Genomic DNA, 22827 nt, shown 5'->3' with positions numbered 1-22827 from the left:
ACCCAAGGAAGCCAGTTAGTGCTACGCCTCTGTGATTTTAGACAAAGAAATGAATACTTCATCCCCCAGGGACATCAATCTAGTGCCTTGTTCCTTCCAGCACTAAATTTTCATAAGATAAAATATTTTTCTTTTTTAGGCAAGTGAATGAGTAAAGACACCAACTGCCAAAGAGAGCCTGGGGAGCCCTTAACGGCTCCTCCATTAACATGAAGGAACAGAACAGCTCCATCTATTACATCAAAGCAGCATCAGAGACCCTAATCCTTGCTGAAAGGAACTCTCAGGCAGCCAAGCCTTTAATTTGCTGAATAATAGGTCCTCTGATTAACCCTTGCAAAGCAAAGCGAAGCACAGCAGTTGCAGGCCACAAATGTCCCTCGGGGGTTGAGAAAGAAAGGGGGCGGGGCTGGATAGCGCCTACTCCTGCAGTTCGTGAACTCAATGTGTAGGTTTCAAAATGGCTAGCTTTCTGTTTTCATTTTCCCTATTCTCTCTCTCCAGGGAACAGGGCAGTTTCCTGCTCTGGTTCTGTGGTGTGCCCTGAGCTTTAAGCCACTGTAACTCACTGACATGCATATAGATAGTTGATGCGAAATGACTGTCACCAAGTATACTCAGAGCAGCAAATTAGTGACATGAAAGGCTCTTTCAGGACCATTTGCCCACCCACCCTATTCTAGGATAAGCAATGTTAGCTTTGAGAGAGAGAGAGACAGAGAGAGGGGAGAGAGAGAGGAAGAGAAAGGGAGGGAGAGAGGGAGGAAGAGGGCAAGGGAGTAGGAATCCATGAATGGGGGAAGTGAAAGGAAGAGAGGGAATAATGCTAACTCAGGCATTTCTCCTTCCTACCTGTTCTAATTCAACAGAAAATGTCTTAGCATTAAAAAGGGTGTTTGATCCTCTTTGAGGAATCTTATTGCTGGAAGTAGACAACTGTACACTTTGTTGCCAAGGACAGGTAACCGGTTAGATGGGTCTGGTGTGCATTAATAAATCACACACATATTAGACTTCCTGCTCATTATATCAGATAATGAGATGAATGATTGAACGTATGACACAGTGGTCAGTTATCATGTGGATGATATAAATTCTATTGTGCCGAGGACATTTATCTCTGTATTGATCTGGCTTTGCTAGCAAGGATCATAAATTACTAGTCTTCCATAACCATATGATAAATACTCTAATAACAGAATGCCACCAACTCCTGTTTTCCCAATAAATTTTCATACGGTTTCAGTCAGACAAGTAAAATGCAGAGAATCTTTTTTAAAATTTTTATTTTATTGTCAAAAATTGTATGTAGTGTGAAGACCATGGAGATAAGCCCATCTGTCCCAAACAAACAGTGGTGTGCTGGAGGCAGCCAGCACACACAAGCTCCCTAGGCATTACTGCTACATTTGCAGGAATTTTGTGAACTGATTGATGTTACACTGGTAGCTTGAAATTGGCCAAGGTGGGAGTATTTACACCACGGAAATCAGGAAACAATACAAATCAGCTCCCCATCTCCACCCAGTCGGTTGTTCAACATCACTGCTTATGGACTAGAAATCTTGGGAAAACTGACGCCTGATAATTCTAAAGCACATATGGATAGAAATCTCTTTTTACCACCTTTTCTCTCTCATTCTTTATTTCTCATTTCCTGCCTTCTGTTGAATTGATGAAGTTTTCTATAAACCCCTTTTCCTTCTGTTGGTTTAGAAACTAGACATTGTTTTTCTATAGTTTTAGTAATTACTCTACATGGCTAACATATTTGCTTAACTAAAATTTTTCCAGTAGTTCTATTTTTGAGCACAAGAATCTATGCACGCCTTAACCACACATTGAACACTGCCCCTCCCTGAATTTTAAGATTGCTTAGAGTTCGTTTTTATGTATTTTATCCCAAATAGTTTCCATTCTTATAGTACAGTCAGTTATTTTACCACTTTGAACTGCTTCATGAAATTAATTTTAATTTAAAATGAATTTATGCCTCATTTGTTGTTTTGGTGGGTTGTTTTTTTAGCCTTAGATTTACTCATGTGTCTTGAAATTTCAGCTGGCAGCCTCACTGCGAGGAAGAGAAGGATTTTGTTTTCCTTCTCCCTCTTACCTCCTCTGTGCCCGCCCTCCTAGTCTAATAATTTCAGAGTTGTGCCTTCTTGGCTGTCTGGGTCTCTAGCACAGAGCCAGATTTTAGAATAGCATTTTGTGCTCCTGTCCCCTGGTTTTATTAAGCGTGTGAAAGAGCCCATCCTTGTGGCAGCAGCAGGGCAGCTGCTTATATATCCTTCTTCCACCGTAAGCCAGAAGCTGGCTAAAAGCCGCGTACCTGGGTGATGGTCAGCATTACCACAGGTGATGGAGAACGACACAGAGGAAATTGCTATAGTTAGAACATAGGATCATAGAACACCTCCTCTATCCCACTATTTCCCAGCCTCTGTTTCTCAGGCTCAGAGGACCACCCCAGACGGGGTTTCAAGCAGGAGTTCAACCATGGACCATGAATTGCTTGGAGCCTTCTTAACCCCTTTTTCCCAGGAGCCTAACTGCTTGCTTCTGACCCCAGCAGACCTGTGACTTTAGTCTAGCTGAGCACTTTGGACATTTTTTTCTATTCTGATCTGTCAAAATAGTTAGATTTCTTCCTTTCCCAGTAATATGTTTTTTGGCTTTTTCTTTTTATCTGTGGCCTGTCATTGTTATATGTTTGGAAAAAATATAATTTTAAAGAGCCCCCTTGACAGAAAACCTCTTGCATCTAAAGGCAAAAGTTCTTTAATTTCAAATTTATACAGTATCTTCTGCTTACCATATCCTAAATTATTTGTCTTTAGTAACGCCCTTTGCTGTGAACAATGTTTTAAGCTATTAATGCACATGACCAGGACTACCACCTGTAAGAAGTGCCCTTGCTCTTACTTTATAGGGAGAAGCGAAGTTTAGGTCTCAGGCCTCAAACTCGCCCACACCTTGATTTTCACCCACTACACCTGCACATTCTCCTAAGGCACTCTTGGCTGGGGAATGTTCACATTAGAAGGAAATCGCCAGCTCTGTAGAATGCCATGTCACAGACCGTGGTCCAGAAACACCACGGGCTGTGGGAACATAACTGCTTTTCGTAATCCTGGGTTCAGAAATGGCTCCTCTTCAACCTTTTGCTGGACTTCCAAAGCAGGTTATAGAGGAGGCAAAGGTGGGGAGTAGAAAAGTGGGGTAAGGTGAGGGGAGAGAGGGTCAGGAGAGAGGAATAAGCACAGGTTGCTGGGGGAAAGTAGCCTCTGAAATGGCCAGGCAGGATTTGTTTTGCCATCATTTTCATATATTCAGTGAAAACAGAATCTACATCTAACCATGTAGCTGTCATCATTCACCTTTAACAATCCTACAATATTTCTGACAGTTAAAATTTTATTTTTTTTAAGATTTTATTTATTTATTTTTAGAGAGGGAAAGAGAAGAGAGGGAGAGAAACATCAAAGTGTGGTTGCCTCTCAAGCGCCCCCTACTGGGTACCTAGCCCGCAGCCCAGGCATGTGCCCTAGACTGGGAATCAAACTGGTGCCCCTCTGATTTGCAGGTTGGCACTCAGTCCCCTGAGCCACACCAGCCGGGGCTTACTTTTGCTTTGGGAAAGTGTATGTGTGTCGGGGGCGGGAGCATTAGATCACTTTTTTCCCTCCCTCACTCTCTTCCTTAACATTATATTTGAAGTTAGAAGAGATTGTCCAAAGATCATGAGTCCTAACATCCAACTTCTAACCAGGTCCATCATATGCTGTGCATTATTTTAAAGCTATCACCTCCTCTCTAGAATTCTTGGCTCTTCAAAAGGAACCAATGTTCACTGAGCTCCTGCCACATGCCAGGAACTGTGCCAGGTACTGGGGACACAAAGCTAAAAAGATATATTTTCTGCTTGCAAGTAACTCACAGTTTGAGTGGGAGACAGATACACAGATAATTTCAGAATGGCATGTCTTGCTCCCCTCTCCCCTCATTACGAAGGGCTGTAAGAGGCATCATGCTGACAAGAGAGCATGAAAGAAAGGGCCTCGGGATCTTCCTTGGGGAGTCAGAGGAAGCCCCACTTACTCAATTTTGATAGAATGTACAGGGAGTATGGAGGAAAGAATGCACTAGCACCGTCTGTGCAGCAGCAGACAGAGTCCAGATCCTGAATGCACTTGTGTTAAAGAGTGTTGGTGTACCCTACAAGCAATGAAGAGCCACAGCATGACTGAGGGCACAGCATCACTTAATCATTTGCGGGTTTAGAAAGATCATGCCGACTGTTTTGCGAAGACGATTTGCAGTGACCGTAGTTGTAGAACCAGGGAGAGTAGTATGCAAGCTGTTGCTCCAGTTGCAGCACAGAGCTCAACCACAACCCAGGAGCACCAGAGACGTGTGTGATGGAATATTCTGAACACCCCGAAGAAGTCAGACTAAACTACCATCCTAAGTTGGGAACAGAATGGGAAACCACATATCCTAGGCTATAGTCAGTGCTCCCATTCTAGAGCCCTGGGTGCTTTGGCCCTGGACATGAAGGCGGGCATAAGACCATGTCCAAACACTCCTTACTTACATGGGCGGAGGGAGAGAAGAAGGGAGAGCACTTGGAATCCCACCAGTCTGCCCATGGTACCAGGGAGTGACAGGGGAAACTGGAGAAGAATCTGAGCAGCTATACTTGGTTCCTCTTCATATCTCCATGTGGAGGAGGGTGATGGGGTGGATGCTGACATTCTGCCTCAAAAACAGACACACAGTATTATTCAGCCATAAAAAGGAATTTAGTACGGATACATGCTACGACATGAATTAACCTAAAAAATATTGTGCTAAGTGAAAGAGATGGACACAAAAGGCCACTGTTATTCTGTTTATATAAAATACCCAGAGTAGGCAATTCATAGAGGGAGAAGAGACGGAAAACAGAACAGCGTTTGCCAGTAGCTGCAAGGGAAAGGAGATTCGAGAACAATTGCTCAATGGGTATAGCGTTTCCTTTGGGGTGACTAAAATACTTTGGAACTAGTAGAAGTGGTGGTTGCACAACATTGTGAATGTACTGCATGCCACTGAATGGTTTGTTCACACGTTATGTGAATTTCACCTCGGTTGCACACACACACCCCAACACCCCACGGCATCATGAGCCTCAGACAGATATTGGACTATGATGCAGACCTGGGTGTGAATCTTAGCTTTGCCATTTTCTGGCAAGTCTATCTGTGAAACCTCAGGATGGTCACAACTTGTAAGAAGCTTATCTTTCCATCTGAGAAGCTATCTGCCTCACATGGTTGCAGTGAGGAAATAATGAACTAATGCAAGTAAAGCGTATTTCACTGTGTCTGATAAATAACAAGCTTTATATAAGTTATCCTGTTAATATTACCTGTACTCCTGTTGGGGGAGGTCACCAAGGAGACGTGACCACCAGTTGACCCACAAATTGAATGGACTCAGGCAATTGGAGGCTTCCCACTCCTTCCCCTGTGTTTGGAATTTGTGTTCAGCTTACCTTCCCTGGTCCAAAAGCTTCCCCAAGGAAACACAAGGGCAGGGGGAGGCTGATGAAAGAGGTAGACCACTCCATACTGGTATGTGATGGGTTTAATAAGCAAGAGAACCTACTTATGAGGCTTGTCTTCGGCTGACTCAAGATGAATAGTTTTCTGCACCTGCCCATCAAATCTTAAAAGTATATCTAAGAGTCCTTAACTGAGTTCAGTCACATATACCATCCAGAGAGCCTCAACGCCACATTTCAATCTCAAGGCTGTATCCTTGGGGCAGTTTCAGATTTCACCTGGGGAACTCACAAGGAGGTGGCAAACCAACAACCCCAAATTTATTCAGCTATCAATAGTTTCATTTTAACTCTCAGGTAGTTTTTAGGCTGCACCTGATTTAGTAGAGTGTAAGCTTTCTTTGTTTTCTCAGGCTAAATGAGTTTTGCCCACACAAAGATTTTCACATAGCAGAGAACTTGCTCATAATTAAAAAGATATGTGAACTCTAGGTCCACAAAAGTATAAGCTACTCCAGTTCAGATCCATAGCTAATATCACTAAGTGATCATGGTCCTCTGTCCTGGAACATGCCCAGCTGGTCAGTGTTGGGGTGACATCAATTTTCCCATTTCTACTGTAATTTGTTCCTCTCAGAGAGTCATGTGACCAAAAAATCTTAGTGTAGAACATGTATTGGTTCTTAAAGTCCTCAATAAAGACCAGCAAATTACTGTTACTACAGAAGTATCCCTCTTTTACTATAGGGTGGTAGAAGAAGGAATTTAACATAAACCCTTAACATTTGACACAAATTTAAACAAAAAAAAAAAAAGGAAAGAGAAAGGGATGGAGAGAAGAAGGAAGAAAGGAAGAAAAGAAAATACACTATTGACTTTAGGGTGTAATACTAAAACTTGGCATGGGGTAATGCTGTGCCATATTCAAAGGACCTTACATTTGATCCTCACTGGAAGATAGGTGGACATTGCTATCCTCACCCATAGCTTAGGAAGAGGAGGCTTGGAGAGATCAAATGACTTAAGGTGAAGTATCTTTCGAGTCATGGACTCATTAGTTTTCTACGGCTGACATAAACAAAGTGCCCAAAACAGTGGCTTCTTAAACAACAGATGTTTATTGTCTCATAGTTCTGGAGGCTAGAAGTCTGAGATCAAGATTTAAGATTGGCAGATCTGCCCTGACTGCTGTGGCTCAGTGGGTTGGGCATCATTCCTCAAACCGAAAAGTCACTGGTTTGATTCCCAGTCAAGACACATGCCTGGGTTGTGGGCGTGTGAGAGGCAACCAATTGCTGTTTCTCTCACACATCAATATTTCTCCCCCCCCCTCTCTCTCCTTTCCCTTCTCTCTAAAAATAAATAAGTCAAATCTTAGAACACAAGATTGGTAGATCTTTGCTCCCTTTGAAGGTGCTAGGGAAGGATGTATTCCAGCCTTCTCTCATAGCTTCTGGCAATTCCTGGCTTGTGCAGCCTAAGTCCAACCTTCACATGATGTTCTGTGTGTGTGTGTGTGTCCAAATTCCTCCCTTTAATAAAGACACCAGCAACCTCACCTTAAATAATTACATCTGCAATGGCCCTATTTCCAAATAAGGTCACATTCTGAGAAATTGAGGCTTAGAACTTCGACACCCAGAGTTTCAGGGGATACAATCCAACCTGTAACGTGGAGTGGTCAAAGCTGGGCTTTCTGTATGAGTGTGGGGAACACCATTTGCACCAAAGGGTTTAAGCTCAGGCCTCCCTTAAAGGCAAAATTTCCCATTATTCACTAAAATACAGCTTTTTAAATAAATTTCTTCTTTCCAGAAAACATTCAATAGTCCTTCACATAAAAAACAAATTATGGGCTTTTCCCCTCACTCATTAACCTGGTATGATAGCTATATCATGCATTTGATGACCTCAGGAAGTTCTATATTAAAATCCTGGGAGGTCAACAAAATCCATACACAACCAAAAGGAGATGGAAGACCAAGAAACACTATGATGATGATTCATTATATTTTAAATTGCTGTTATAAAATTTGAATCCATTAAAAAATAACAAATAAACAGCCTTTTCCTCATTAGTGCCAAAGGGCTGTGTCTGTTATTTTTATCCCTGCCAGAAATCATCAGTGGGCTGGAAGAATGTAGTTCTAGTGACATGAACCTTCATTTCCATTTTTAATTAAAATTCTGATTGACCCAGAGCCAGATTTCCTTCTGCCCCAGAGCCTTTGAAAACTCCACAGTGGAAACTATAGTGGCCAGGGCATGGAGGAACAGGCAGGAAGCTGGGTGCTTAGATTAAACCAGAAGGACATCACACTTCTTGGTAGAAAACTGAGAAGGGGTATTGACCTGGCCACCTTGACCTTACTTACTTACTTTTACTTTGACCTTACTTTCCCATTCTCCTAGGCCACAGATCAGCCTCAGCGGGGATCATGATTGCCCCTCCTTAAGATCCATTTCTGTTGTGACTCATCACCCTGTGGGCCCTACGCGCTCTCCTTCCTGACTCTCACGTCTCTGTGGACAACGTCACTATTTAAGTTGTAATAGTCATCATTACCACCCATAGTTGTTGAGCTCTCAGTCTGTATCTCACTCAGTCTTGCAATGGCCTATGAGGTAGCATGATTTCAGACTGCTACCTGGCTATACACTCTCCACTATACTGAGAGATAGAGCCCAGGGACTGACCTGGGCCCATGGCTGCCATTAGAAGACTACATTTCTTGGCTTCCTTTATAGTTAAGTGTGGCCATGTGATTAAGTTGTAGCTAATGATATGTTATATGAAACTGGCAGAAAGTTTTCTTAAAGTACGGAAACTTTCATTTCTTTCCCCATTCATCTGCCTGTAATGAGCACGTAATTGTTGGAGCTGCAGCAGCCATCTTGGCCCATGAGGTGCCCTTGGGACTGGAAATCACAGTAAGCGGGGCAGCATGAGGACAGAAACCTGGCTGGCTGCCATGTGCTTTGCCAGACTGGCAGTACATGGGTGGCCTAACTCCAGCTTATTTTTTATGAGAGGAAAATAAAAATCTACCTTGTTTAAGCCCACTCTTATTTGGAATTTTCTAACACTGAAGATTTGATCTTAATCCCAAGTGGTTATAAGTATTAGTACTCCCATTTTACTGACAAGGAAACTGAGACTCAGCCAAGTTAAGTGACTTGTTTAAGGTTAAAAATCTAAGTGGCAGTGTTAGAATACAACCTGACTTCAGATCCTGAGCTCTTAATTTTTCAACATATAGTTTCTGAAAAGACCTCTTCCCATGCTGAAAACACTGGAGTCATGTTTAACACTTCCCTCTCTGTAGCATCTTTCTCCTCCCACAGTTACTTGCCAAGCACTGTGGGTTCTACCTTCCATGGTCCTGGCATCCATTTCCTGTCCCAATGTTCCTTCCCCATGGAGAAACCTGTGTCAGGCTGACAGCAGATAGAGGCACTGGCCTGGACAAGGTATGGCCCGGACAAGGTATGCCCTGGGTATGTGGGAGAGGTGGGCTGTTAATAGTATGTCTGCACTCCAGGCACTGCTTCTGTTCCAATTCCTGCTAAAGATGATTCTCTCACACTGAGTTTGAGGGGGCAGTGTGTTGCTGTTGAGAAGGGAGTGAAAGTGTGTGTGTGTGTGTGTGTGTGTACGTGTGCGTGCGAATGTGTGTGTGGCCTGAGCTGTGACAATTAGTGAACAGTTTGAGTCTACATAAAGAGAAGGTGGATAGCAGATTGAATTATTCCAGAGGTGTCAAGGATGAGCAAGTCATTGATACTTTTCTGAACAAAAGGTCTCACATGTTTATTACTGAACCTACAAGTGCAGAAGCATAGAAATGTGGATGAAAAAGATGTCACGTACTAAACCTGACAAGCTCAGGGGAGGCCTGCATGGGAGGCCTTTCAGACTCAGAGACCAAAAGTAACCCCATAGCACTGTCTGAAAAGAAAGCCTCCTAACTAAATGCAGGTCATGGCAGGTAGTCATTTCCTAGGCCGATATCTTCCCGGACAAAGGTCAACCTTTACCTTAACTGAGCCTGTCTGTTGTCCTTTTGCATCTATAGTAACATACCTTTGGAATGACAGGGTAATTTCCTTTTTCCAGATTCCTCAGGGCACAATCACTGCACCAGAGCATGAGACCACACAACTCGTCATTGTTATTTTCATCATGTTAATTGTTAACTGTTAACTGTCCTATGTCCACCAATATTAAAGAAGTATATGTCTATCCAGTTTACTTTTTATCTAATCTCAGAGATTCTGCCCCCTCCTCACACTTTGCTTTCTCCCTCCTCCCTAATCTACCACCAACAGACTTCATGGAACCTCCTTGATTTTCCCCCTTTGACTGTAACATATAAAATAGGTGCAAACTGCCATTCTCTCAGGTTCTCAGGATTTTGCTTCTCGGCAATCAACAGTTTGGTGCGAATAAACTTTTAAAAATTCTTACAGGTTTGGACATTTCTTTCATCAACAGAAAGAGAAAAATAATTTTCCCCATAAAACATGCCCAACTGTCCAGATAGTGGTGGTGTTTCTGCTTAGTGTGATAAGATGCTAGTGACCTTGACAGAGCACATATATGTTTGCCATCTCATGTATGATTCTTCATAGACCCTGCTTAGTACTTCCTTAATGTTTCCTCTTGGAGTTGTCGGGATTTATTACAAGTTTTCATCCAAGTCCACCAGAGAATGGGACAATTTTGCATGTGTTTCTTGGCCAGGAATCATTTGATCCCGCAAGTCTTCTCAGAAGACATAGCAAGGAACTCAGTCAACTGCACACACCATGATGACAGAGTGAAGAAGAGAGATCTGGTGACACTTTTTAAAAGCAGTTTCAGAATAGTGGTATGGACCAAATACAAGGGTAATACAAATAGTTACTACTGCTGGCTGAGGACGAATGCAGAAGCAAGTCTTCTGGGGTTCAAATCCCAGCTCCACTGTTTGCCATAGGAAGCTAACTAGTTATTAATAAGAGCAGGGAGAAAATGGAATCACACATTAAGCCTAATAAACTAGGGAGCTGAATCAGAAATTAAGCCTGATTTACTAGGAAATTGCGGTATTCACAAGCTTCCCAGGGGATTGGCACATCCTCTGCTAAAGGGACTTAATCCCCAAGTAATCCCTCAGCGGGCAGGAAGAATTCCCTGGGTTGCAACCCCTGGACTGGAGAGGGAGGAATAAACAATAAAGGGAAAATTCCTTCATTAGGTGCATGCACAGTAGAAACCTGTGCAAAAGATGGCAAAGGGGGAGGTAAGTGCTTGTGCGGTAGAAACCAGATGACATGGCAAAATCTTGAGGCATGCGCAGTAGGAGCCAAAATGGGGACATAAAGTGGCAGAGTCTAACCTGAAAAACCTGGGTAAAAGGCTGGATTGGAATGGGGGAGGACCCAGCACAAGCCTGCGAAGAGCCAGGACAGAGATTGGTCAGTTTAAAAGAAAGTCTGCTCTTTCCCAAGCCTAAGGTAATATAATCAAAGCTTAACAAAGTTAATTCTTGCTAGCATGCGCTCGTTCCTTCACAGCACTCTCTCCCCCTAGCAGCTGTGGGGGCCTAGCAGCCACATGGGCCCAAGGGCAGCACCAGCCATGGCCGGGGTGCCAGTGGGCCTTGGAAGCTGATGTGCAGTTAGGGAAATGAGACACAGAGGAGTTCTGCATCTCTGGGCCCTGGTCCCCCTGGGCTTGGTGAGGACAAGTATGGGCTTTGCAGCCCCAGAGGCTGGGCTTCCCCCATAGCGAAAGGGAGCTTATCCACCTGGTTGTAGATGAGACACCAGGCACCTGGGAACAGTCCTTTATTTTTGCTCCAATAAATCTTACCTCTACACCTCATCTTCCTTTGTGTGGGTCCCCAAAATGCTTTTCTCATGACTCCATGGAAAAACCTTATTTCCACCAGCAACACTACCACTTATTAGCTGTGGTCTTGGGACTCTTGGCCTCTTCCTACCTCAATTTCTGTAAAATGGAGGTGATATCAGAACTACCTTATAAACTTACGAGAATTAAGTGAACTACATGACATGTAGGGAACAGAGCCTGGCGTGAGTAAGAGTTACATATGTTAGTTATTACTTGCCAGGTTCTATATACACACTGCACAATTTAATCTTTACAGTAACCCTATGAGGCAGGTAGTCTCAGTCCCAATTTGACAAATGAGGACCTGGGGTCAGAGAGACTAAATATCTTCCCCAGGGTTCCACAGCTAGTAAGTGACACAGCTGGGTGCACACAGTGCTTTCCACTACGATGATGAGCCAGGTGGCAGTCTGGGAAGGGGAGGAGAGGGACAGGCTGCGGGCAGACGTGTGAGCCGCCCCCACCCCACCCCACCCCCACACACGGACAGTGCAGATCTCACCATCATTTCCCTTTACTTCAACTGCAGACTCTTTTTGATTTACATTATGAAATTCAAGTAGGATTTTTTAAGAAAGAAAAGCCAGCATGGGGTAAATGTTATAGAATATCATTTGGACTAACCATACTTAAAAGTCGCCTCACATAAGGTGCCACAAGCACTTACGTGAAATCTATGATATATGCTACAGATCTACTTTCTCACGAGATCTAAAACCAGTGTTTGTTGGGAAATAAGAAGAATATGCTGACTAGAGTCTGGATTACCCACTTTTGTATTCCTTTTGCTTATTTTGGGTGAGGCTAAAACCCTCATTGCCATGGTTTCTAGGATGACAGTGTATTTATTGCAGGGTTTTGTAGACACTGCACTGTTTCAGGCTTCAAGTCACCCTGAGCCATATCGTGGTTTTCATCATGAGAAAATCAGATTTTATCGGCTGAGTTTACATGTGGTCTACAGGACAGATCAAATTGGGCCCTTGGTGTCTTTCGATGATCTATTAGGGAATCTCAATCAGATGCTCTTCAGAGAGACATAACCTTGCAACACACAGCTTTATTCTTTCTTGTGTAGGGGAAGAAGTCCCAATTTTTCAAAAGAAAAAAGTTGGGTTGCCTTTATAGTATATTGATCAATATATATTGAAGGGAAAGGAGAATTTGGGGGCTTTCTAATTAGAATTTTTATTTTTTGGCTTCTCCATGAGTTTTTATTAATTCACTAATTCCCTGTAGCTCAAGAGATGCTAATTAATTCAAGAAGCCATAATAGCTAATCACTGGCTAAATAAATCTAAAATGGAGAGAGTCTGTCACTGGAGATACCACTGCTCATTTTAATTAAAATTACCAATTTGTAAAATAATGTAAATAAAGGTTATTGCATCCTTCTACTCCAGGAAGTATTAACCCTTTGCATGGCCACCCGAGAATCCAACAGGATTTAAAAAACCTAAAATATTTGTAAACTTAAATACCAGTTAGAATATTTATCATTCCAAGTGTGTTGCTCACCAACATTACAAAGCCTTGTCGAATCGAGCTGCTTTGAAACACAACACGGAGAATGGCGAGAGCTGGCAATTGTTGCCTTGAAAGGAACATAATCAGTAGCAAGGACAACCACCCTGCGGCGGCTACATTTATGAACATTCAGGCCTAAAAAGAAAGCAAATGTTCCAGGTCTGATTTTCAATTTTTAAGGAATAAAGTTAAGCAAATACCCATTAGTTTTAGTAGTTCTGTAGTTCAGAGCCACCTCCCCTTGTTCACATTCAGTGCAACTTCGTGTAGCTATTTGAATGTCATTTGGAGGGATGGGAAAGGCTACCGCCATCCTTCATGAATAAATGGCAGGGCTTGGCCACCGTGCTCACTCTGGGAAATAGACACACCTGCACACTTAGTCAGTCAAGCCAGGAAAGCACAGCAACCTGGGCGACCATACAGTTCAAGTCGTTGCTGAGTCCAAAGCTGAGCAGCCACAGTGCTCTTGTTGGCTTTGCCCCCGACTAAGAGAGATCCATCTTTATTGTCTTAGTAATCAACTCAAGAGCCATTAATTATGAAGTCCTAAATCTAATTAATAATAAAATACCAAAAGTTTTAGAGGCAAAATGAAAAAGTATAGTTCACAGATACCTTCTGACCAGTGGTTGGTTAAGTATTTCTGTAGTTTAGTCCAAGATCTGAAATTAGTTTGCATTTATAAAAAGATGTGACATCTATTAAAAGGAAGGTGAATTTGGCAAAGGAAAATTATTATCTTATCAAGAGGCTACTTCTGAATGGAGCCTCCCGGCAAAATAGAAGTCTGGCTGGGACTTGAACCAGATAAACTTGTTATGCAAATAGCTTTGGCCACAGGGGAAAGGGCTGATAATGAAATTGCTACAAAGCCAACCACACATTACAGAAGTGACGAAAAACACTGGGCAGGGTCTTCACACGGGGATGAAGAGCACCACAGAATCTGGCTGAGCATCACGTTTAACACATCACAGCTAAGCTGTCAGGAGCCCTGCTTTGACAAATGCGTAACTAACACACATATAAATGAGTCAATTATTACTAACCACCAAAGGTTCAGAACCAAACAGTGCTTCTTTCCTCTTTTTTTTTCCTTAACCCACAAACAGGTTTACTAATAGGATTTCAAACCTTCTTAAAATCTCTCCTGTCTTCAAATCAAGAAGGCTGGAAACAAACCTGAAAACCATTAAGCCATATCTCGGCACTCCTGTCTCCCTTCCCATCCCATGCAAACATGTTTATTCATCTCTCTCTCTCTCTCTCTCTCTCTCTCTCTTTCTCTCTCTCTCTCTCACCCACACACACACACACACACACTCACACTCACAAGCATAAGCCCTGTTCCCTGTCAACACAGCTATAACTGGCCAGGCCAGCCCCTTCAGACCACTGCTGCAATCACCGAGAAGCCGTACAGGTCCTTCGGTGAGTAGTGACTAGCGTGGACCTAGAAAGACAGAAGTCACTGGCTGACGCTGTGATGGCTCAGCAGTCATATTGGGACAGGACACTGAAGGTGTTAAAGCTTTAGTCCTGTTCAATCTTTAGTGAAAACCAGTTTACTTTAATACAATGCACCATGGCTCAGTCTACAAGGGGAATGGAAGCAATTATCTGGACAAAACCCTTTTCCTGAAATGACCAGAGAATTATCCTCCCCACCCCAATCCCATCAATAATGAAAAGTTTATAATCTGGAGGTCTTAATCCTCCATCCTTCTTCCCTGTCCCTCCCAAAAGAGGCAAGCTAAGTATAAAAGCAAACCAAAGCTATCTCTTTAAATAGACATTTCTAACCCAGTGAGTATCTCTGTTTATATTTAATTAGAGATTTGAATAAAGAATAAAATAGTAAAGTTAAATTGCATTTGGTTGGCTGAGTAATGGCAGTCTAGGGTAGGTAGGCTTATCTACAAAACCAAAGGATATTATTTGGGAATACTAGGCAGGTTTCAACCTAAAAATAAAAAGTATAATAATGTTTCTAATCTTAAGTGTTATAGTCCCAAAATTACGGTAAAAGGAGAATTCATGGTTGAGGAATCTGAGATGTAATGGGGAAAATAGGCCTGGGTGGCTGAGGTCAGGAAAGAATTTATGAATACCTATAGTACATAACATTTTCACTAACAACCAATGAGAAGAACTCATTAAATAAAGAGAAACTTGATAACATTATTCCGTATCTTAAATTAGTAATAAAGCACACAATAACTTAATTTCTATTTACTTTCCTTGGTTCATTAGAGCCTTTTCAGACTTCCTCCCCTGCAGTTTCAACAATTGTTTTCTCTGTTTAGTCCTCCATTCTAGGATCAAGACCTTTCTAAGTCTAAAGCTTTATCTGCGTGCATCTGGAATTCTCAGAGATAGAGAAACCATAAGCAAATTTAAATGGGCACATAATAGGATTTTCCATAAAGAAAAGTCAGGAGTTGGGAGGGATTTCTATACTGTGTTTAACCCTGAAAGTCTCAACCCCATCAACAATGAGTACCTTTATTCCCAAATCCATCCAAGCAATATAATGCTTGGCTTAACACGAGCATACTCTGAGAAAGAAGCCACACTTTGGTGAGTCAAGTCACATTTTAGAGGCATCACGAGAGCTCGGTATAGGAAGGCATATTGTGAATATGTAATGGTTTTTCTAGGCCAACAGTTTAGACAAGGTCAATCAAGGGCATCTGTGTGCAGCAATGGAGTGAAAAGGAAAACTCTGGATCCAGGCTTGGCCTGCAAAACCAGTGGAACCGTAGCCATCATATTTCTCTCCCTGGGCCAATCTGAAATGTGTTCCCAGCCACCAAGTTTCCATTAGCTCTCTAGTTCCTTCTCTCTCCCCCTTCAGCTCTCAAATCTCAGGAGGTAGCTCTTCCTCTGCTCCTATATGAGCATCATCCCTCCTGCTATACCTGTTGTTCCTCTCAACGTTGCCTAACATCACCATTCTTGACTTGTGACTATTGCGTTCTGCAGCCATTGCAGGGACATCAGAGTGGAGACAGAAGCGGGGAGGAAATGTCCTCTACCCCTGGCCTTGAACTTTACAGTCACATTTCAACATGGCCTTGCTTGGTAGACTGCTCCTCTCTCCTGAGGAAGATGACACAAATCCAGGAGGGACTGAACAAGGGACTCTGAATTATGTTACATTTGAAATGAAAGTGAAATGTTCTTTATACAAAACCCTTGGGGCCAAGTATGTTTTGGAATTCAGAATTTTATCAAATTTCAGAAAAGTAAACCAGTGCATTTAATGTATATTATGTAACATCCCCAGCAGGATCTGGGGCAGCACACTGTAATCCAACACATTAATATATCTGCAACAATTCACATGAATATTCACACTGAGTGAGATAAATAACAACTATAAATAACCCCACTTCAGTTTAGGTCACGTGTTGCCACCAAATCAGTTTATATAAGGTCAGGGCTTGCAGCTAAATGACTCAAGTACAAAAAAAGCTTCATTTTTCAGAGCTCTTTGGAGTTTGGAACTGTAGACAAGGGACTGCTGATCTGTATCGTGACTGATTAAGGAAGATGATCAAGAGACCCAGTTCGCTTCACTGCCCTGCCTTTGCGGAAGCACACAGACGCATGTTAGAGAAATCCGTGTTGCCCTTCCCTACACTGTTGCCCAGCTCTTTCAGTCGCTTCTTTTCTCCTCCCATGCCCTCTAAACACCTTGTTTGATGTGCTAGACACTGAGGGCACCTCTTCTCAGCTTCTGTGCCTGGATATGGATTGCAATGCCTGGTCTAAATTCCTGCCCTCACAGTTCACCAGGCCCCTAGCTCAGGGTCACATAGTCCCCTCCAGGAGAGTGAGCATTTCCCGCCGACTTGGGACCAGTGTAATCCTCTGCCAGGGGACTGGCCCAAAGCCCATGCACTGGGTCATCACCCCATTGGTGGTGGTGTTGGTTTTGCTCCTTAGTCCCACTCAATTTTGCCTACTTCCTGGTAGCACAGCTCCCAGCAGGTACATCACCCATCAGCTGGGTTTTCATCTTGTTCTGCATTCCTCAAGCCCTGGCTGGGGCTCTTCACCTTGGTGCTTCAGGCCTGAGATCCTACTTTGTCCCCTCAACCACCTTGGGAACTCTGCTCCCACACCACAGATCCTCAAGCAAAGTCCAGTTTCCACACTGCGAAACCTCTGTTGAAGGTTGCCACCTTCTACCTCCTCTCCGGTCCAGTGTGGGCATCATATTTAGCAATATTTGTCCTAGGACAGGGTAGATTCTCAGATAAGTGTGACCTGTATGATAAGGAGGATAATTATAGCTAAGAGTCAAATGGAATTCCTTATTTTTCAAATCCTACAGAGGCATTTTCTGTCACTTACTGGAACAAATTCTGTGTAATAATGTGCTAGAAGGCCTAACAACTTTTAGCACCAAGTAAATTCCACACCTTAGATTTCTCCAATCACTGTTCAAGGCTTTGCTGGATAAGCAATTTTCAGTGGAAGAAATACTCACTGTGAAATAAAGTGGTTGAATTCCTCACACCATTTTTCCGGATGAAGTAAAGTAGGTGGAGGATTTCTGAAAAACAAAAACAATTTTTTCCTTACAAAAAAGTAGTGTCCCATTAAAGACAAAATATCAACTTGTCTACTGATCTCATTCTAAATAGCTCTGGTAAAATCTATTCTGTTTCTTCCTGGGTGAGGATCATTAATTTGTGGTAAGTTATAAAGTGCCAGCCCACATTAATTTACTCCTTCATATTCATTGATTCAGGGTCTTCCATGTCCGTGGCTTTCAGTAGGACCTGTGGGGGTGCCATAGATCAGGAACATCCCTCGTGGGGGCGAACACTCTAATGAGGGGCAAGGGAAGCACAGGACCACTCAGACTGAGAGCTGAGTATTATTAGTGCCATAAGAAAACTATAAATCTAGTGCTAGGGGCTTTAGAGAAATAGACTTTTAACTTTGCAGGATTTTCAGATCATCATATTATCATTTGAATTAATTACATGATATATTTAAAGTATACTCATAAATTCATCAGTCACATTTTAAACTATTTCCTATATGTCAACTTCTTCAATAAGCAGTGGAGAAAGAAAGACAATGTTCCAGACCCCAATAGGTCTCTTAGTAGACAGGGGGACAGACAGCTAACATAAGTAATTACTGGAGGTCCAAAAGAACTAAAGCAGCACAGAAAGACTCTGGTAACCAGACCACTTCCTGACAAGAAGGCAAGAAAAAGGGGAAGGGAAAGGCCCTGAATGTGGCTGAATATTGATCCAGGGACATTTGATTTTAAAAGAGAAGAGGCATTACCTTTGAAGGGGACCTAAGTTTTGCCACCCCAAAATATGCGCCTTTGGGATATTGATTTTAAGCTGTTATTAAGAAACAGAAGACTCAGAAAGAACCCTTGACCCTCTGCCTTTACCTGCCTAAAGAAATTCAGATTCAAACGATCACCTGAAAGGAAGGAAGCATCACCCTGACCCATAGTACAAACCAAATGAGGCAGACAGGGAGAAATCTAGCAAAACCTGTTTGTCCAATTTCCTTCTGTGCCCAACCGTTTCTGGGTAACCCTACAAAAATTTGCTTACCACATGTTTGCTCCTTCTCATCCACCTATGAACTACCTGCTTTCTCTTGAAAATCCCAGGCCCCTTCCCCATTCTCCTTTGTCAAGAATGGCATATAAGCCCCAACTGCCCAATGCCTCCTTCAGTCTCATATTCTTGTGGCACCTCCACGTGTACATCCGTAATACATTTCAGACATTTTCTCTTATTAATCTGCCTCTAATAATATGATTATTAGCCCAGCTAGAAGAACTTAGAAGGTGGAAGGAAAGTTTTTCTTTCTTTCTTTCTTTCTTTCTTTCTTTTTTTTTTTTTGCACCTCCACCCCTTTAATTGGTAAGGTTTTTTTCTAGCCATAAATGAAAATAGGGACTTGTGGGCAACTCAAGTTCAGGAAATGAAGAAAGTTACACTTCTACACACCTGAATTATGACTGTAAATTTTAAACCCATTATATGTGATCTTTGTTTTCACCTGAGTTCTAACTGCTTCCTAAAGCCACTGATTGCCCAGCTTCAATAGGGAGAAAAATGAGAGCAATAGGAATAACCAGAAATAAAAACTGTATCAGGTAATGTGATTGCAAGTTGCCTCTCAATAACCATTCTTTTTCATTTTTTATGATACAACTTCTGTTTTGGCATAATATTGCTATATAAAAACTACATTTTCCTGAATTCCTTGAAGCTAGATATGGCCATGTGACTGAGTTCTGGGCAATGACACATAAGTAAAAATTTTTTATAGTTTTTCCAGAAAGTCTTCTTAAAAGAAAGCAGACATGCCATATTTCTTCTTCCCCTTTTCTGCTTCCTGGAGCATGGATGTGATGGCTGGAGCTTGAGTAGCCATTTTGGACATGAGGTTAACTTGAAAATGAAAGCTATGAGCCAAGTAAAGCAAAGAATGTAGATAGGAAACTAGATTCCTGATGACACTGCAAAGCTGCTGTACCAGTTCTAGACTGCTACCCCCAGTCTTCCTTAAAGAAGAGAGAAATACACTTCCATCTTCGTTAATCCACTCTTAATCCTAATAGAGCCAAAAATATTTCAGAGTATTATCCTATCATATAGAACACAATTTGATGAGTGATATAATAGAAGCACAAGCATAAAGTTATGTGGGACCAGAACTAAGAAGAGAACTTATCCAATATGGGAAGTCCCAAAGACTTTATAAAGAAGATAAACTTGAGATGACCCCTGAAGATTAGGTTGGATTTTTAAAGATAAAGAAGGAGAGAGAAACCATTATAGGTTTAGAAAACACCATGTATGAAGTCACAGAGGTATAAAAAAAGTCTGGTAGATCAAAGAATGTGAGTAGTTTGGGGGTCTAGACTGTATGAATCTTTTGAGTCTGGAAAGAGAGCAGGAGGCAAGGACGAGATGGGAAGGAAGAGTGATAAGAGAGGAAGTACATGATTTCCCTGTTCTGCATGAGAATTTAATTATCCTTCAGATCATCTGACTCACAGATGCAAAGGAAAATTATCAGTGTACTCAGCTAGAAAGAGCAGCAGTTGAAGGTTGCCCTTCAGTTATTCTGGAAGCTGCCTCTTTATCTCGTTCATTCTCTTCAAAAATATTTTTCTTCGTCTTTACCTAGAATTTTTTAAATAATAATAGTACGATCATATAACTTCTGTTTCAGTACTAGTGGTGCTGACCTGTTCTTACTGGCGCCAGTGTTTGAGGCTCTACATCCACAGCCTCCCAGCTCACCTCTGTGGGGGTCAGTGTGGCACCTCTCAGAAAGCAGGTTGTCCAAGGTCATCTCTACAGCCCAGTCCAGGACTTGAACTTTCCTTGCTCCTCTCAGGTTTTCTGCTCATTCTGTCCTCACTAAGGCCAGTTTCACAAAGAAGAGCTACTTAAGCAATTTACTGTCTAATAGACTTAATTCACCCCCAGAGCAGTTAACCATGTTAGCACTTGTAGACAGAGTGTACAGACTTGATTAAAACCACCCCAGTAGGCTTGACATTGGCCAGCTGAGCATGGAGGGACAGCCCTCTGTTGCAATTAGAGAACGACCTGGCAAGGATCCACTGGAGAAACTGATGGCCAGTGTCCACTCTTGTGTAGAGAACACTGTACCTTCCTGTTTTCAGGACTGATGGACAGGGGCTGCCATTTATGCATTGGCCGAACCTCTGCAGCAGAGCACAGAGGAGGACAACAGCAAATCACCGCTCACCCAGATCACTGCCAATGCCTGATGGCTTCACATGCACCCCACACAGGGAACATCTTTGAAGCTTGGTGTTACAGGAATTTGGGGTTAAATGTTTTTTTATTGATTCTAGAAAGAGGGGAAGAGAGGGAGAGAAACATCGATGTGAGAGAGAAACACCAAACAGTTGCCTCCTGCCCACTCCCCTACCGGGTACCAAACCTGCAACCCAGGCATGTGCCCTGACCAGGAATTGAACTGGCAACCTTTCAGTTTGCAGGATGACACCAACTAATTGAGCCACATTGGTCAGGGCAGGAATTTGGTTTTTAGAGAAGCTCATTTGACCTTGTAGATGCCTCCCCTTTGCTGGAGTCCATCTATCATACTTAAGCTCAGTAAATCGAGATCTTTGAGAATCTGAAGGCTTTAGAGTACATTGTTTCCACTGGCAATATAAATTCTAGTTCTCTCACCATCCAGGAAAACCACAAAATAGTAACAATGGTACCTTCTGCCTTCTTTCAAAACTACAGATATAAGCTGTAACCCTGCCTAGAGGATCTCTCTCTAAACGGAGGTGACATGCTTTGTACTGAGTATGATGGGAGAGTGCATAGCTGTGATTCAGAGGCAGGCAGGCTTCACTCGCTTATATGTATGGATGCTGAGAGCCTACAGGATGTGTGACTGGTGAGTGGCTGGAAGACCTCTCAATCTGAATAAACAGCTCTCAACATACCAAGGCAATGTAGAAAAGAGGTTAGTCAGGGAAGAAAAATGACTATGTTGGATCTGAGTTTTGTCTCCCTGAATTTTATTGCTGTGCTTTGGGCCCCAAATTCAGTTTTTATAAAGATCTGCACACAGATACTATTCAAGCTATATGAGGCTAGAAGCAGGGGGTAATGGTGAAGAGAGTCCTGAACATATTACATGCCCATTACTGATATCATAATCCTAGGCCCAGCAAATACGATTCAGATAAAATTAACCTCCTTCCCCACAAATATCGGTGAAACAAAATGATTTGCTGAACAATCAAACTGAAGTCATTTTAGTTCCTGAAATAGAGAAGCAGATGATTGGACCTAGGTGGGCAGCTGGCCTCAGGACAGCCAATCCTAATTTAATTTTGTGACTACAGCATGACTTAAAATAAGCTGGTCAAGCTGATTCTCTGTAGAAAGTGTTTTTTCTACTTTGAACTAAAACAAAAACGAAAACAAAAAACGAGAGAATAGGCAGTTTAGGAATGCGAGCTGAAGCTGAGACATGCCTAATGACGGCTCAGACAGGAGAGGCCGCAGAGCAGTGCGCAAGCCGAAATTTTAGGAAGCAGAAGCTGTGAGCAGGCAGGAAACCAGGGAGTAAAGAGAAAATAGGCCAGGTGGAGTAGGAAGAAAGACATGCGTCACAAGGCAGAGACCCTGTGATGGGTCACCATATAAGTTATCCAACTCTTCCTTGTAAGAGAACTTCCCCTCTGGTGTCCCTAGAACACTGTCCCCAGCACTCTGTCTAAGCCCCACTCTCCCGGCAATCTCCACATTCACTAGGAGCTCACTGTAGGTTGAAGGCCTCCTAATTTGTATCTCCTGCCTCAGTTTCTCCTTTTGGGCCGGGATATCTAACTACTTACTGGATCGTTCTCTTTTGATTTCCCAGGAGCATGTTAGAGTCAGCATGTTCAAAACCAAACTCATCCTCCTCCCCGCAGGCTGCATCCACCTGGCTGTTGAAGTCAGAAACTTGGGTTCGACCCTCTCCCTTAATTAACCCCACATCCAACTGGAGAAGGCAGAATAATGGATCCCCCAAGAAGTCTAATGCCCAGAACCTACACTTATGCTACCTTCTATGGCAAAGGGGATCTGGCTGATACGATTGAGGAGGTTAAGGCCCTGGAGATGGAGGATTGCCTTGGTTTGTCTGGACGGACTCAATTTAATGTTGAACCCTTTAAAGCAGAAGAGAGAGACTGACATAAAAAAAGAAGAGGCAGGAGTGAGTCAAAATATAACGGGGATTCTACCTACCATTGTTGGAAGACAGGGGAAGGGGGCCAAAGAATGCACATGGCCTCTGGAAAATG

The 22827-nt window shown here is 42.6% G+C and overlaps 1 protein-coding gene across 12 annotated transcripts in view; it reads right to left on the bottom strand.

Moving 5' to 3' along the window:
- The window catches only part of MYO3B (myosin IIIB), a 440217-nt gene that overhangs the window by 295442 nt on the left and 121948 nt on the right, over positions 1–22827 (bottom strand). For 11 of the 12 annotated variants that reach the window (XM_045196330.2, XM_045196338.2, XM_045196327.3 and 8 more), the window contains one exon: positions 17476–17541. The exons of the other annotated variant lie outside the window; for it this stretch is intronic. In XM_045196330.2, coding sequence (XP_045052265.2) covers positions 17476–17541 — 66 coding nt within the window. The remainder of the gene's footprint in view (positions 1–17475; positions 17542–22827) is intronic. 12 annotated transcript variants of the gene reach the window in all.

This window comes from Desmodus rotundus, chromosome 2 (genome assembly GCF_022682495.2).
Source record: "Desmodus rotundus isolate HL8 chromosome 2, HLdesRot8A.1, whole genome shotgun sequence".
NCBI lineage: Eukaryota > Metazoa > Chordata > Mammalia > Chiroptera > Phyllostomidae > Desmodus > Desmodus rotundus.
Note: the sequence above shows the minus strand (reverse complement) of the source record. Positions and strands in the feature narration are given on the sequence as shown.